Raw genomic sequence first — 15135 nt, forward strand, 5'->3', positions numbered from 1 at the left:
ATCCAGAAGAGTGTGAAAAGAGATAGTCTAAGATACAGCCAGGTGCTGAAAGCTGCAAAAGAGCCAGGAACAAACCAATAATGCATTAACATAACAAACACGTACTCTGCACTTCAGAGAACCAGAGAATAACCAGAGACATGGGTCAGGGAGGGGTGTTGACCAGGAGTACAACTCTAGCCTGGGAGATGAGCCAAAACGTGGCATATGACACCAGGTTGATATAAAAGTCATGCTGTTTACATCCAATGGCACCTTTATGTCCAACAAAGTTTTATTCAAGGTATATTCAAGGTGCATTCAAAAGCTTGTACCATGAATCAAACTTAGTTGGTCTTAAAGGTGCCACTGGAAGCAAACTTCATTCTGCTGATTCAAGCCAACACAGCAACCAATCTGCATCTATTATTAATTCTTCGTTATTCTGTGGGGCTGTCTTCATGGGAAGTAACTGTTTTATTCTTTTACTAGCTTCAAAGCCCATTCCCAAGAACAGGCCTTGAAAGGGCCCCCTTGCCTGGCCCCCAGTCAGGCAGCTTAAGGAGGCTTTGAGCCACAGCTTGCAGCCAAATCAAATGGGGCGGGTGGGGGGCTGGCCAGTTCGTTAGCAGGGGTGGGACAGAGCTCCTTAGCAGGCAGTCAGCAGGCCAGGAGGCCCTCGTTAGCAGACACTGCTTAGCAGGCCAAGAGGCCCTTGTTAGCAGGCCCTCCACCACGACCCTTTGCCCAGGGCCCTCTCCCCTTACCTGCTGCTGACTCCAGGCACTGAGGCGCGTCTGAGAGCAAAGAGGCTAGAGTCCATGGACGGAGGGCAGGAGCTGCAGGGGCAGGGCCAATCAGGGTGCAGCCAGCTGATTGACCCTATTCCAACTTGGACAGCCAGACACATCCCACCCCCCCAGGCTGTTTCATAAATATATAGAGGAACCATGGATAAGGATGATCAGCTCTGCAGGGAAAATGGCTCCCTTGAAGTCCCGATTCTGAGATATTGTACCATTTTGAAGTCCCACCTCCAAACCTCCAGGAATATTTTCAACCCAGGGGTTGCCAACCTCCAGGTGGGGCCTGGCGAGCTCCTGGAATTACAGCTCATCTGCAAAGTATAAAGATCAGCTCCCCAGGCTGAAAGAGCTACTTCGGACAGGAAGAAACATTTAAGGCCTCTCACACAGGTTGTTGTTGAAAGACTTGAGGCCTACTGCACAGGGTTGTTGGGCAGATGAAACAGGAGACAAAAGAACCTCCACAACAGCATCCAGTTTCGTCTGCAGAATAACGCTGTGCAGTAGTCCTCAAATCTGCAGAGAGTTACGAAGAAGAAATACACATGGCTTGGCTACATCTAACCCTGGCCAGAGTGGTATTTTAAGTGAGAAGGGTCTTTTCTGTGGCCTCCCTGTCAGCCAACTGTTTGGCAGAAGAGGAAAGCTCCCCGCCCTCAAAAGGAATGCCCTCAGACTCCCCTGCGTAGCTCTTGGAATTGCCTCCCTCCCCTCAGTCAGGGGCTGTCAGAGGCTCCTTTGCAGCAGGCCTGAAAGAGGATGGGGAGAATACTCACCAGACTCCTGCCAGCTCTGTCAGTTTTCTGAGAAAAAGGGAGGGAGATTACAGTTGGACATGACAGTCAGGGCAGCCTTGGGGTGAAAAGGGCTGGCGCAGCCTGTCCAAGCCTCTGTTCTCATCCCCCTTGGCAGCCCTACCGACCTCCTCTCCCTGCAGTAGTCAGGGGCAGACTGGCAGCGATGTCTCCATATTGCTCCTGGGTGGGCGCGCCCTGTCAGAACTTTGGCCCAATCATTGGGCCAAAGTCCTGAGTGGGCGTGACCTGTCTGAGGCAGGGCCCTATCGGGACACACTTCTTACGTACCGGTTGGGCCCTGCCTCTCACAGGCCACACCCACTCTGCCCACTTAGCCCTTAGTGAAATATATAACAGCTCCTGCTGTTACAGATGATCTTCTTTCTGTCTTCCTGTTTCTTTAAGCACAACCTATGTGATTTAACCCCAGTGGGGGTGGCGAATTCCCCAAATCTCTCGGTCGGGTTGCCCATGACTTTCAGCAGAGGCAAGGATTTTTTTTAAATACAGACTTGTGTAATTATCCAAAGTGACAAAGGGTAGTTCAAGGAGTTGCTGGAAAACCCATAATTTCACCACAAAGTTTCTGATGATTCTTAGAGCTACCCCTTGTCATTTATGTTAAGAGCTTTGGGTAAATATATGAGGCTGTATTTTTAAGAATAATTATCCTGTGTCCCCACCAACCCTCATTCCCAAGCAGTGTCTGCCAACCCTAAATAAGGTAAGCATGGGATGCAGCCCAAAACATTTGTGGAAAAGCATTTTAAAACAGCTTTGTTATGCTTGAGACCAACAAGTATGTTCTATGAGATGACTCTTTTAGATGTACAGCTATGGTGTGTGTGTGTATTAGGGTTGCCAAGCGACAGTCCACAATCACAAAAGTAAGTGGCCAGGGATTGGTTTGCTGGCATAAAGCTGGTGTGCTGACATTAATTCTGGTAAAATCCGGAAATGAAATCATATAGTGCTCTAGGATTCACAAAAAACTCTGTGGTTTTTACCATAGAGTTTTTGAAAATCCTAGAGTGTCTATGATATCACTTCTAACTTTTCCCAGGAGTGATGCTAGCATGCTGATGCCATGTTGGCATGCACACCAATCTCTCCCCACTCCCCCTCTTTCCTTCCAGTGCTTCAGCCACCTACAGGCAACACAACAGATTGCTGGAAGTTCTCCTGCTATAACGGGAGATTTGGCAACCTTGGTCTGTGTCTGTTACAAATAGGTGTCAGAAAATACACAAATCATACAGGGAAGCTTGTCAGGGAGCCAGAATTAGATGCTGCTCCTCTCCTGGTGTCTGAGAATGTCAGACTCAAATTTATTGCCATGTAATTGTGTCCCCAAAAGATCATGTTTCTACAGGAAGGCATCCAAGAGAGAATGCTCTGAAATAAAGCAACTTGGAATGTTCCACATTCAGAGAACTTCCACATTCAGAGTCAGTCCATGTGGAAGAGGTGTTTCTGTCGCCCCAGAGAGTCGGACAAGAACCAATGGGATGAAATCAATTTTAAAAAAAATTCTAAACATGCGGAAGAAGTTCCTGACAGTCAGAGTGGTTCTTCAGTGCGACAGGCTTCCTCGGGAGGTGGTGGGTTCTCCATCTTTGGAAAATTTTAAGCAGAGGCTAGATAGTCACCTGATAGAAATGCTGATTTTATGGACTTAGGCAGATTGTGAGTGGGTGGGCAGGCAGGGATATGATGATGAAGATTTTTGGTGGAGGGATCACTTGGGCATGAAATTGGGGTCACTGTGGGTGGGCAGGTAGTTGTGAGTTCTTGCATTGTACAAGGGGTTGGACTAGATGAACCTGGAGGTCCCCTCCAACTCTGTGATTCTACCTCAGTATCCTAATGCCAGGAGGCAACTTCAGGGGATGGCCTCAGCCTCTCTGCCCTGTTGTTGGCCCTCTAGAGGAACTGGTTGGCCCCTGTGTAAGACAGGAGGCTAGAGGGACCCTGATCGGATGTAGCAAGGTGCCTCTTGTTATGTTCTTAATTTTACAGTTATACGCAATGAGAAAAAGTACAAATGTTCAACCCTGATATCTTAGATGATAAAAAATCAGTTGTCAGCTAATTGGCAAAAAACATTTTTCATTTTTTCATTTCTTCATATACTATAAGCCAGTGGTCCCCAACCTGCGGGCCGCGGCCCGGTGCCGGGCCGCAAAGGCCATGGCACCGGGCCGCGGCTCCCTCTCCCCGCCCCGCCCCCGCAGTAAAAAACTTCCCAGGCCGCAAGCTTGCAGCCCGGGAAGCTTCTTACTGCGGGAGGTGGGGAGAGGGAATCAGGGCCGGGCCGCGCCTGTGCGGGCCATGCCCGCTCGGCCCGATCCGCGGGCGCGGCCCGATCCGTGGGCGCGGCACGATCCGTGGGCGCGGCCCGGGCGCGGCTCGCGGGCGCGGCCCGGGTGCGGCCCGATCCGCGGGCGCGGCGTGGGCGCGACCCGCGGGCGCGGCGTGGGTGCGGCCCGCGGGCGCGGCCCGATCCGTGGGCGCGGCCCGCGGGCGCGGCGCGGCCCGCGGGCGTGGCCCGCAAGGGCGCGGTCCGCGGGGGCGCGGCCCGATGCCCTGCCGGTCCCCAGCCTCGGAAAGGTTGGGGACCACTGCTATAAGCCACCTTGAGCAGATTCTCTGGCGAGGCAGCATATATCGTCTCTAAACAGATTAAATAGAGTACAGCGATCTCATGAACTTAGTTAAGGCTGGATCCGATTGTGAGTGATCGGACCCGTGTTAAAAACAGTTCTCTTAATTACCTTTCTTTGCCACCAGATCTGTCAATAACTTGAACCCAGCATGATCACAAGTCAAGTCAATAACTAATAAAGAGAACTGTAATGGTTAAAGCATGATAAGCCAACTTCCTTTGTTTGGGTTGCCAATTTTGGGTGTTAAGCCAGATGAGAGTGATTGAGGAGGGGACTGACTTCAGTGGGATATAAGGCCATAGACCGTTTCTGCATTAGGAGACATTCCTTGTTTTAGCCTGTTTGGATTTCCTTTGGATGCTGCACGTCGACTCCAGCCTTCTGCACTTGGGCTTTCCCTTATTTCCCAGGCTGAAATTTGCAACATGCTTTCCGCACTGAGTCCAACAGAGGAAGCCTCCCAAAATGCTTTGCTCCCTGCCCCTTTTCCAAAACTATTTTTTTACAAAATGTTGCCTGTTTGCACCTTTGTTTCATTCCGCCCCTTAATCCCACCATTCTGCGCCCTTGATCTCCCCCTTCCCCCCAAAGTGTTCCAAATGTAATTTAAAAAAAACAACAACCCTAGGTTATAATGTTATAATGCTGTAACACTGCTGTGTAAGACTGCAAGACTGCTTTTTAAAACTTAGAAACAGCATTGTAATGCAATCACCCCTTTTTTAAAAAGGGAAGTGGGAGGGAGGACGGTGACAAGGAAAGAGGCGTTCTCAAACTGCTCAAAATGTTTGCTGAAGCACGCCGGAGCACTCAACCCTCGTCTGGGCTGTCTTCTCAGCTACTGCCCTTCTTTCCAATCAACATGAATCAGAGCCACCGTAGTAGTAGCAATGGCAGGAAGAGGGAGTGAAAGGAAGAGTGCAGGTGGTGATGTCACTTCTGGTGACATGTCACTTCCCGGGGGAGAGGCTGGGAGGTGTGGCCAGCTGACATCAATTTCAGGGATCCTTGAATTCTGAAAATATTTCAGGTGCTCTTCCATGGTCAAAGGGTTGAAAAAGGCTGGCAAGAGTCACAGGAGCTAACAATTTAGCTGGAGTCCATTTCCGAATGTCAGCTGTGATCCAATTGTCTTGGGCAGTACCATATTTATTACAATCAGTTTTATAAATGCTGAATGCAATCTCATTTTGCAGACTTACAGTCACAAAAGCCTCTCGGAAAATGGAATCCCTGCAAAGCTACTGGATAATTCCCCTAACAGCAGCATATTTAATTGTCAGTCAATTTCCCACAATAAGCGGACTCTTGGTTGAAGAAACCTCTTTATTGAAGGGTTAATGAACAGGGTACATGACTTTCTTTGCCAAAACTAAAGTTAGCGCATTGCTGCCCTAGAGCTCACCCCACCCAGGCACTCTTTGGCATCAAGAACCCAGCTGCTATAATTCAATGTTTGTCAGGTCTTATGACTATGGAAGGGGCAACTAATGGGAGGAGTCCAGTATATGAAGAGGTGAATATGTGGATATGCATATGGATAGAAACAATATTTCTGTAGAGCATTCAAGGGTAGATTATTGTGTTTGGTGCACCACAACAAAAACATGCCCTTGTTGCTAACTTTCCGTCAGCAGCCTTCAGGGTCCCATTTATATCTGCAACTGAGAAATTGCTGCTGTCAGATCTCAAAGGGTCCAAAATGAGCTGAAGGCTTGGCCTTCCCTGGAGCAAACTTTTTGGTCTCTGGTGTGCAGATTATGGGTTTCCCCGAAGGCACAAAGAGTAATAGCCATAATTTGCCTCTTTCTGTTGCTGTGATCATTCTTGATGCTTGGGCACATCCTTCTTTTTTTTCAATACCCTCTATAGAAAAGCCGCTATGAGACGTACATCAGCCTCCTGTGCATGAAGATAAAGGCTGGGACAGATGACCTGGAAAAAATCGAAGCCGGTATCTTCACAATGGAAACGGATGACATTTCCTTGAGGAAGACGTATTCCAGCCCGTCCATAAGCCAAGGACCGGTGCCTGTAATAAGCAAAGCAGAGAAGGATGTTACGGAGCAAAGCACTTCTGGCCACCAATAAGTGCAAGTAGCCAATCAGAGATACCTGGTCCTCCTCAACCTACAACCTATGAGCACAATTATTTCTGAGACATACCCAACGTACATGGCTCAAATACTACAGCAAAAGAATGCCAAGAAACTTCAGTTTACACGAATTCTCTCCGGGTGCTTCAGAGTTTCAGGATCACACTGATTATCACTGTAGCCATTTCCTCACATGACATTCGCTGAAGAGGGTGTGCAATAAAAGGCCCCGCCCCACTCAGGAGAGCAGAGTAGCTCTTTTTTTGCTGGTGCTCTTTCTTGGGCCTCCCTGAGCAACCCCTGGAGACATGACCAACACTGTTCTTTCATGTCCAAGAACTACCGGTGGGATCGCAGCATCTTACGCTGTCTCAGACAAGAAATGCGAGGGCAGCAAATGTACAGAATTTCTCCACAGTGCAACGATAACAGGGTCCGGCCACTTTCTGCGCTTGTAAAGTCGACTCCAGTGGCCACCATCCCACAAACTGCATTCAGTGGCCTCGCAATAACTGCATTACCAGCCCAAACGGATATACATTTTTTTACAGGAAGTGCCAAACACACTACCTTGCAGAGGTGAGAGACAGGCAGGAAGAAATCCACTTCAGTATACAGGGATCTTAGCAATGCTAAGCAATGATGTTTTGGTTTTTCTTTTCTTTTTAAAAAATGTGATCGCTTAAACATTTCTGCTTCTGTTTTGTAACAAGAGAATCCCATTTAGCTTCGCTGCTTCCAGGCGCTCCAATTGCTGTGCCCTCCAGTGCCATAAATAGCCAATTCACTGCTGTCTCTTGTGCCTCTTCCTTCTGCTTCAGCTTTCCAGGCATCCAGGCTATTGCAAGCGTTGCTACATGTATGTGGGGGGGGGGGAGGGGGGAGGGATTGAGCTGCTGGTCACAGATAGATGTACATAACTCCCATTTCGCTGCCTGCATCGCTAGACTCGCTCAATAGGACGTCGTGCTTCTCTTCCTTTCTCCCTGCAGTCAAAGTGGTTCCCGCGGCATTTTCAAGGCCTCCAGCACTTTATTTACAAAATTGATTCATTTTCATCTTCTTTTTCTAGTCATGTCCACAGTTGACCAAGTTCCAGTTTTACAGGATCTTGTTGCTGCTAGTTACAGTAATTTACAGGTTATATTTTTGCAGCTTTTTAAGAAAAAAGGAGAACAAAGAGATTTGTTTGGATTCTCACGGCTTTTAAGAGTTTATAAACGATTGAGTTTCCATAATGTTTCTTACCACTGAGAAGCCACCGCCCTGTTCTGCCACTCCCTTTTTAAAATCTCTTTAGGGTTTTTTGGTACAGTTTGATAGTTTTATTTGAAAGGATGCACTAAGAATCGTGTACAAATGAATAAAGATGAACCTGTTAATAAAGATAATTAATTCAGTGCCATCGACTGCTCTGGTTCATATTTGGTTGGGAGACCACTAAGGAAGTCTGGGGTTGCAATGCAGAAACAGATGATGGCAAACCACTCCTGGGCTTCTTTTGTCTTGACAATCCCATGGGGTTGCCAGGAGTCAGGTAAGACCTGAAGACAAAAAATGAATGCTCTGGCTCAGCAGGAGCCATCTGGGTCCTTTCTGTCTATTCTGCCTGCAAAGGAGGAGCTGTGGCTCAGTGGAAGAGCATTTGCCTGGCATGCAGAAGGTCAAAGGTTCAATCCCCAGTATCTCCACTTAAGAGATCTGGCAGTAGGTGATTTGAAAGACCTCAGCTTGAGACACTGGAGAGAGGCTGCTAGCCTGTGTAGACAATACTGACCTTGATGGATTGAGGGTCTGATTCGGTATTTGTCCGTATCATGTGTTCAAAGAGGATTTTACTGCTGACTGGGACAATCTAACCCTTTAAATTACAAGTGAAGTTGCTTGTGGGATGATATCGTGAAGGGTGACTGTCAGCCAAGCCAGAATTCAGCAACACGACTCCAAGCTGGTCAGCCCCAAACTGACCTTGGCTCATCTGTTGGCTTCTTTTTTGGAGTCTTGGTCCAAGCCAAAGGGTTCCTGCTGCTGACAACTTGCTGTGGTCCTACAGAAAGAGGAAGCGACAGCCAAGGTTCACTCAACATCGCCCTCGTGGTTCCTCCAGGCCCTGCTCTTTGAGCTGATCAGAGGCATGTATGTGTCTTTGAGACATTCCCCAGGGCTCTTTAATTTCCCCATCCCCGGCCTATGGCTGATGGTGGTCCTTTCTGTCTGAGCTTCAGTTCCCATTCTTCAGAGATCTGAAAGGCCAACATGCCAGGCAGCCAGAGCCTCTGGGAGGGAAGAAGTGCTCCCTGTGCCATGCTTGATCTTAGGGAAACAGCACAGTTCTGTGTTCGTCAAGTCATTTATTGTATGGTCCAAGACCATCAGAAAATACCATCCAAGCAAATGTAAAATATAATACAACTAGAAATAAAGTCCATTTTATTATTTAATAAAATGGGCGCTAAGAGCTGGTGTTCTCTCGGCCCCGGGAGCAGCCTCACCACAGCGAGGCCGCTCCCGGGGCCGAGAGAAGGCCGGCTCCCGTCCCCCACCCTCCCCGGGGCCGAGAGAACGCCGTTTGTTTCTTCGGGGAGGGTGGGGGTCGGGAGCCGCCATTCTCTCGGCCCCGGGAGTGGCCTTGCCACGCGAGGCCGCTCTCGGGGCCGAGAGAATGGCGGCTCCTGCCCCCCCACCCTCCCCGAAGATGGAAGAAGGCGGCGCGGCTCCCTCCCCACCGGCGTCTCTCGTGAGCCTTCTCCCGGCCGCTGGAGCGGCCTCGCCCCAGCGGCCGGGAGAAGGCGGCGCGGCCCCCCAGAGAACTCACTGCATCGGCTGGCAGTCCAGTCTATGCGGTGATTCCCTGGCTGGGCGAAGCAGCCAATGGGGAGCCGCGCTTTGCGCAGCTCCCCTTTGGCTGCTTGGGCTGGGCTGGGCTGGGCTGGGCTGGGTTGGGCTGGGCTGGGCTGGGCTGGGCTGGGCTGGGCTGGACACTCGGAGGGGCCAATCAGGAGCCGGTTCGTTTTTATCCCGGACAGGGCCCGCCCTAACTCCTCCCACACAGCCCTTACTCTTGTATTCAGTCCGCTCCGTGCCACGGGGCTGTTTAAAGATATATGTCAGATAAAAGCCCCTTAATGTCAAATTGATAAAACCTCATACATCCTTGTAGCAGTTATAATTGGCTACCCCGAATCTATATATCTACATTTTAACCATTCCTTCCAGAGTTTTATCGTCAAACTACCATACTTAGCCACTTTGAATGTGATCGCTTCATTCTTCTAAAACTCTGCAATGATTTTAAAAACCTATATTCTCTGGGGTTGTCTGTGCATAAGGTTCTATGAGAGTATCAAAAATGTGCTTATACAGTATGCACTCAAATATAAAATGCTCCAAGGACTAAGTCTTCCCATTTCCACACACACATAAGAGGTCTTATTCATTTTATTTATTTATTTTATTTATATATTATCCTCCCCTGAGGCTCAGGTGGTGTACATGGAACGTAAAAAACAATACATGGAACTTATTTTTTTCCATAACCTATAAGTAACTGCAACAATAATAATATTAACATCAATAACTATAACAGAGGTAACAGACTGTAATAGTGCAAACAGGTCCAGGGGCATAAAGCACGAATGGATTTCTGGGAGGGAGGGAGCAGGGGCCCTGTGGATGTTGCTGGTATTACTCGGTCTCAACCAAATGCCTGGCGGAAGAGCTCCCTTTTGCAGGCCCTGCGGAACTGTTTTAGTTCCATTAGGGCCCTGATCTCCTCTGGGAGTTCATTCCACCAGATGGGGGCCAGGACAGAGAAGGCTCTGGACCTGGTTGAGGTCAGGCGGGCTTATATAGGGCCAGGGTTCATTAGCCAATTGGTGGTGGTCAAGCGTAAAGCTCTTTGAGGGGCATAGGCAGGGAGGTGGTCTATTGGCCATGTCTTTGGCCTCGCTGCTGTTAGCATCCTGTCCACTTCAGTCAGCGTGAGTCATCTGAAGTCACTCAGTGTTTTCTCCAAAGACGGCCAAGGGGCCTTAAGTTCACTTTCTGTGTCTAAGGGTGGAGGGAGGTCACAGCAGAGTGTCAAGATTTTGTCTGTGAAATGACTTGCGAATGCCTCACAGCTGATATCCAACTGGCTACTGTTTTGTTGCAGTGAGAGATTGAACTATCCTAAACAATAATTCTGGGTGTGAGTCTGCAGGCGCGATGACTGCGTTTTACTGACTTCACCACTATCTCATAAGCCTTCATCTGCATTCTATAAGACGTTCTCTAGGCTTCATTGTGAGTCTTCCTCCAAACTCGTTCTAGCCATCTCAGTTCCTGTTTTTTACCGCAAAGCTCCTTGGTGTACCAGGGGGCTCACTTGAGATGGGGGGAGGGAGGCCGGTGGGGAGCTATCTCGTCAATGGCGGCCAGAATTCTGTCATGCCAGTCACTGACCAGGCCATTGAGAGAGGTGCCGAGAGGCATTGGTTCCCCCAGAGCGTTGAGGAATCCAATTGGATTCATAAGTCTCCTCTGGTGAGCTAAAATTTAGTTGGCGCCCAACTGAGGAGGGGTGGTAGCCTTAGCTGAGCCTTCAGGGCATAGTGGTCTGACCTTGGCAGGGCAGTTGCTGTGACCAGATCCACATTCAGACCCACACTGAAAATGAAATCCAGGGTGTGACCTGCTTGGTGGATGAGGCCAACAACAAATTGCGAGAGCTCTGGTATCGCCATGGATGACACCAGGTCCTGCCCAGTTCTAGAGAACAGCCACTCAGTATAAAATCCTCCCCTATTTACCTGAAGATCGTCTCTGACAAAGGCACCTATTTCCATGTTAGTGCATCAGCACTGTTATTCTTTGGGGCATAACTCAAGAACACAAAGTATTGAAATCCACCTAAGAGTCAGTTGTGGCATGTCGGATACAGCCCTCCCAAATAATGTCTGTGTAGCTTTGGAAGCCTTCAAACAAGCCACCACCACTTTGCTAAGCATCAGGTTGGTTGCAGAACTGTCTTGGGCCTCCAGCATCAGCCACGTGAAACTCTGGATACCGTTTGCACCATCTGTCCTCTGCCTCCAGCGCCCAGTCTTTGGGTTGCTGCTTGCAGAGCTTTGAGGCTATAGTAGCCAAGATGACATAGCTAGCCATCCATCTTCAATACTGCAACAATCAATTACCATACATTCCAAGTCCCAGGTGCTACCACTTTTGGCTACAAGTACTGATTCAGATTCAAACTTTATTATATTCGTTCAGACCTAGGTGTAAACTGCATGGAGCTTTTATTCCAACCCCAGATCGATTCAGTCCCTGCCCTCTACACAGAATGCGATTTCCGTTTGGATTTTGGGCGATTTTAATTTTCCTTCTGCAGCAAGAAGGATTGATCCGGAGTGACCCTACCTTTATTGTGGGATATCTCAGACTGCTGCTAATCCTGAATATATTCAGAAAATCGCATTGTTTTGAATCTGGGCTCTCCTCCGTGGTAGAGGACCCGTGATTGGCTACAGGTGGTCATTTGACAAGCCTGCCTCAAAGGAGAAGCCCCTAATTTCTCTCAACTTCTGTAGGCCTTGGATTATTTTTTTTTTTTTGTGCCTTCTTCGTTCCCCCTCACCTTCAAGAAAAGAAAGGATTTTTTCCTTCCTCCTCTTGCTTCTTGGATCCTTTCCCCCCTTCAAGAAAACAGAGAAAGAGTCTCCATTTGCCTCAACCCCCCTCTTCTGAGCCTCCCTAACCACGTGCAGAAGACTTTCCTGTTTCAATGGGGAGGGGGGGGAAGAGGAAGACTCGAGTTCAAAGTGATCTGAATTCAACAGGATTGACAATGGAATAAACAAAGTAAGTGCAGACTCTGCCCAAGTTATGCTACAAGTACTGTAGGTAGTGCAAAAACCTACCTGTGACCACAGAATCACTGGTGGCAAGGGGTGAATTTAGTCCTCATGAAATTGATCACACAAATGTACATTTTACTTTCTACAGTCCGTTTATTTTTGTGAAATTCCATCTGTGAAATAAAAGTTAAGTGCTCAGAGCTTGGGAGGTTACTATCCATTGACCTGAATACCAAGCCTAATACTATTGTAGTTACTACACCCAACTGGTACAACGTTCACATCTGGCACCAGGTTTTGAGCCCTGTTCAGGATCACGCCCAAGACCGCTACCCCTCTGGTTGGCATTCGGACCCATAGTTCTGATGCACAGTAATATATGAGCTCCAGAAACCTTTTCTCTATGTCAGGACACAAGTGCACAACTGGCAAATTGGTGTGAGGGTCGTTGAAGTCACCCATTCTGACCACATTTGCTGCTTTCATAATCTTTAGGGATGCTAGGAGTTTTGCTGCTGCAAACATGATTGACAGATGAATTTACCATATTTAACAGTGTTGATGAGATGTGAGCCGATCTTCTGGTCTGTTTGGCTTGTGCTAAATAACTGCAAACACCTGCTGAACAAGTGCTTCTGTGTCAAAGGACTGCTGATGCTTACCAAATACTGTCCATTACCATTGCTAGAGAGTACACAGCCAGACACTGAAAGGTAGGCTTTTACTGAAGCACAGCATTTAGTTCTGACGTATATAATTTGTCACTGTTTTGATTGTTTATTTAAATGTTTGCTTGAAGGAGCAGTCAGGCAGCAAGGACTGGGAGAGGGTGCAGACTGTGTGACAACACATTTGGGCAAAAAGCTGAGGGTGCTACATTGCATTGTTTGTTTGTTTGTTTATTATATTGATTTGTATACCGCCCTTCTCAGTCTAGCCATCTTGGGTGTGAACACAAGTCTCGAGGTCGGATTGTCAATAAACCAATAAAACAACATTCATAAACATTAAAACAATATAATTAAGCAGCTGTCTGTACCAGTAGTAGATTACATTAATTGCATAGGTAGTAATTTTGCCAGGATAGGTTTCACTAGAAGTCTGGGGAGGGGGCATGGGATGGGGGAGGCATGGTTTATTTTCAACTTTGCAACTGGCCTCAACCATAAGCCCGGAGGAAGAGCTCCATCTTGAAGGCCCTGTGGAACTTGGCAAGCTCCATCAGGGCCCTCATCTCTGGGAGCTCGTTCCACCATGCAGAATCCAAGGCTGAAAGTGCCCTGACTCTGGTTGAGAGCTAGGGATCCCTGGCTGCTTGGTATTATTAGAATGAAGTGTTCTCTGGGGAACTTATTCAGAGTGAGGGTCCCAAAGATACACGGGGCCCAGACTGTGTAAGGTCTTAAAGGTTATGACCAAAGCCTTGAACTAGATCAGGACTTCGACTGGGAGCCAATTCGAACTCGAATTTAAGAAGACATGCGGCAAAGTGACTTGCCAAACAGCAGCAAATGGGTCAGCAGACAGTGGAACCAACTACCCAAGAAGGGGACCCCCGTTTACAACCACTGAAGAAAATGTGAGTCAAAGTGGTAGGAGTTTGAGCCTCTCGGGTCACCTCCTTTCTGTAAGAGTATTTTTGGGGTGGTGCATCCTCACTTTTAATTTATACATAGGACCTGGTATATGAACCCACAGCAATTGCATGGAGAAGTTTATTCTGTTCTGTTTTCTGGATTCTGAGACATAAACCAGCCCCAAACTACTCAGAATAATCTTGGGACTGGGTGATTGTCCCGAATCCTCCAATATTCAGGCACAGTGGCTGGAAGAATGAGCATAAGGCACATACTTAACTCTGGGAATAGCCATCTTGCCTTCCTCACACAGCACTGAAATGGGATGCCTCAAAGCCTTCCCCAGCCCTCGGATGACCCCCCCCCCCATCCACACTGGGAACAGTTGTGTGTGTCTTAACCTTATCTTTCCCTGCTTATGTTTCACAGGTTGGAAGGAGAGAGTTTGTGCACAGTACAAGCAACTCCACAAAGAGAAGCATTCACGCGCTCTTAATTTTTCATCCTGTCTCGGGCTTCCAAAGAAACACACTGATTTCTGTCTGATCATGTTCTGGATTCTGTTCCCAGACTCCCCACATCCCCTAGGGTTTGAATTGCTTCCCTCTGACATGTGGTTGCTCTTTCCTTCCTTCCCCCATCCCACTTCGTCTTCCACACCCCAGGATAAATGTACGTGAGCTCAGCCTGAGCTGCGAGCCCAGGAATGCCAACTCCCTTTCTGATCGCTTTTCCCCCAGACTTTCCGGCACCAGGGGACTCGGAGCTCCCTACACACCCAGAGAGAAACCCATTGGCCTCTGATTTCCACTGCTTCTGAGCCAATTATTCCGCTCCCCAAAATCGGGGTGGGGGGAGATCCCATAACTGAAGAACTGAACATCCAGCTGGGTTAAATACTGAGACTTGGATGAAAATAGGGCCATTATTATAAAACATGTGTAAATCTATGGCACTAACACTTTCAGAATACTATGTGTTGTTTTTGTGGCTCCCTCTTTTAAAAAGATGTTACAGTGCTGGTCGTGGGGCGGGGTGAGGGGAATGGCCACCAAAATGATCAAGAAAGTGGAGCACTGATCTACAAGAGGAGCCTGAAATGTTGGGAGAATTTTAACAGAGAATGAAAGATGGGGAGGATATAATAGAGTTTACAGAGTTAAAGTGTGGTACAGGTAGAGAAGGATTTTTGCTCCCTTTCCCATAAAAGTAACTTGGGGTCACTTGATGAAATTGATGGGTGTAAGATTCAGGGCAAGCCGGAGAAGGCGCTTCTTGACATGAAACAATACTTATGTACGGAAATCACTGGCACAAGATGCATCAAGGTTCTCCAGCTTAGATGGATTTAAAAACAGGACCTCACAAATGCGCAGG

General features: G+C 48.1%; 1 protein-coding gene across 3 annotated transcripts in view; it reads left to right on the plus strand.

Annotated features, from left to right (window-relative positions):
* The window catches only part of PSD2 (pleckstrin and Sec7 domain containing 2), a 99167-nt gene extending 91418 nt beyond the window's left edge, over positions 1-7749 (plus strand). For all 3 annotated transcript variants that reach the window (XM_077310043.1, XM_077310044.1, XM_077310045.1), the window contains one exon: positions 6121-7749. In XM_077310043.1, coding sequence (XP_077166158.1) covers positions 6121-6339 — 219 coding nt within the window. In that variant the 3' untranslated portion in view covers positions 6340-7749. The remainder of the gene's footprint in view (positions 1-6120) is intronic.
* The last annotated feature ends 7386 nt before the right edge of the window (positions 7750-15135 follow it).

Source organism: Paroedura picta, chromosome 14, assembly GCF_049243985.1.
Source record: "Paroedura picta isolate Pp20150507F chromosome 14, Ppicta_v3.0, whole genome shotgun sequence".
NCBI classification, from domain to species: Eukaryota; Metazoa; Chordata; class Lepidosauria; order Squamata; family Gekkonidae; genus Paroedura; species Paroedura picta.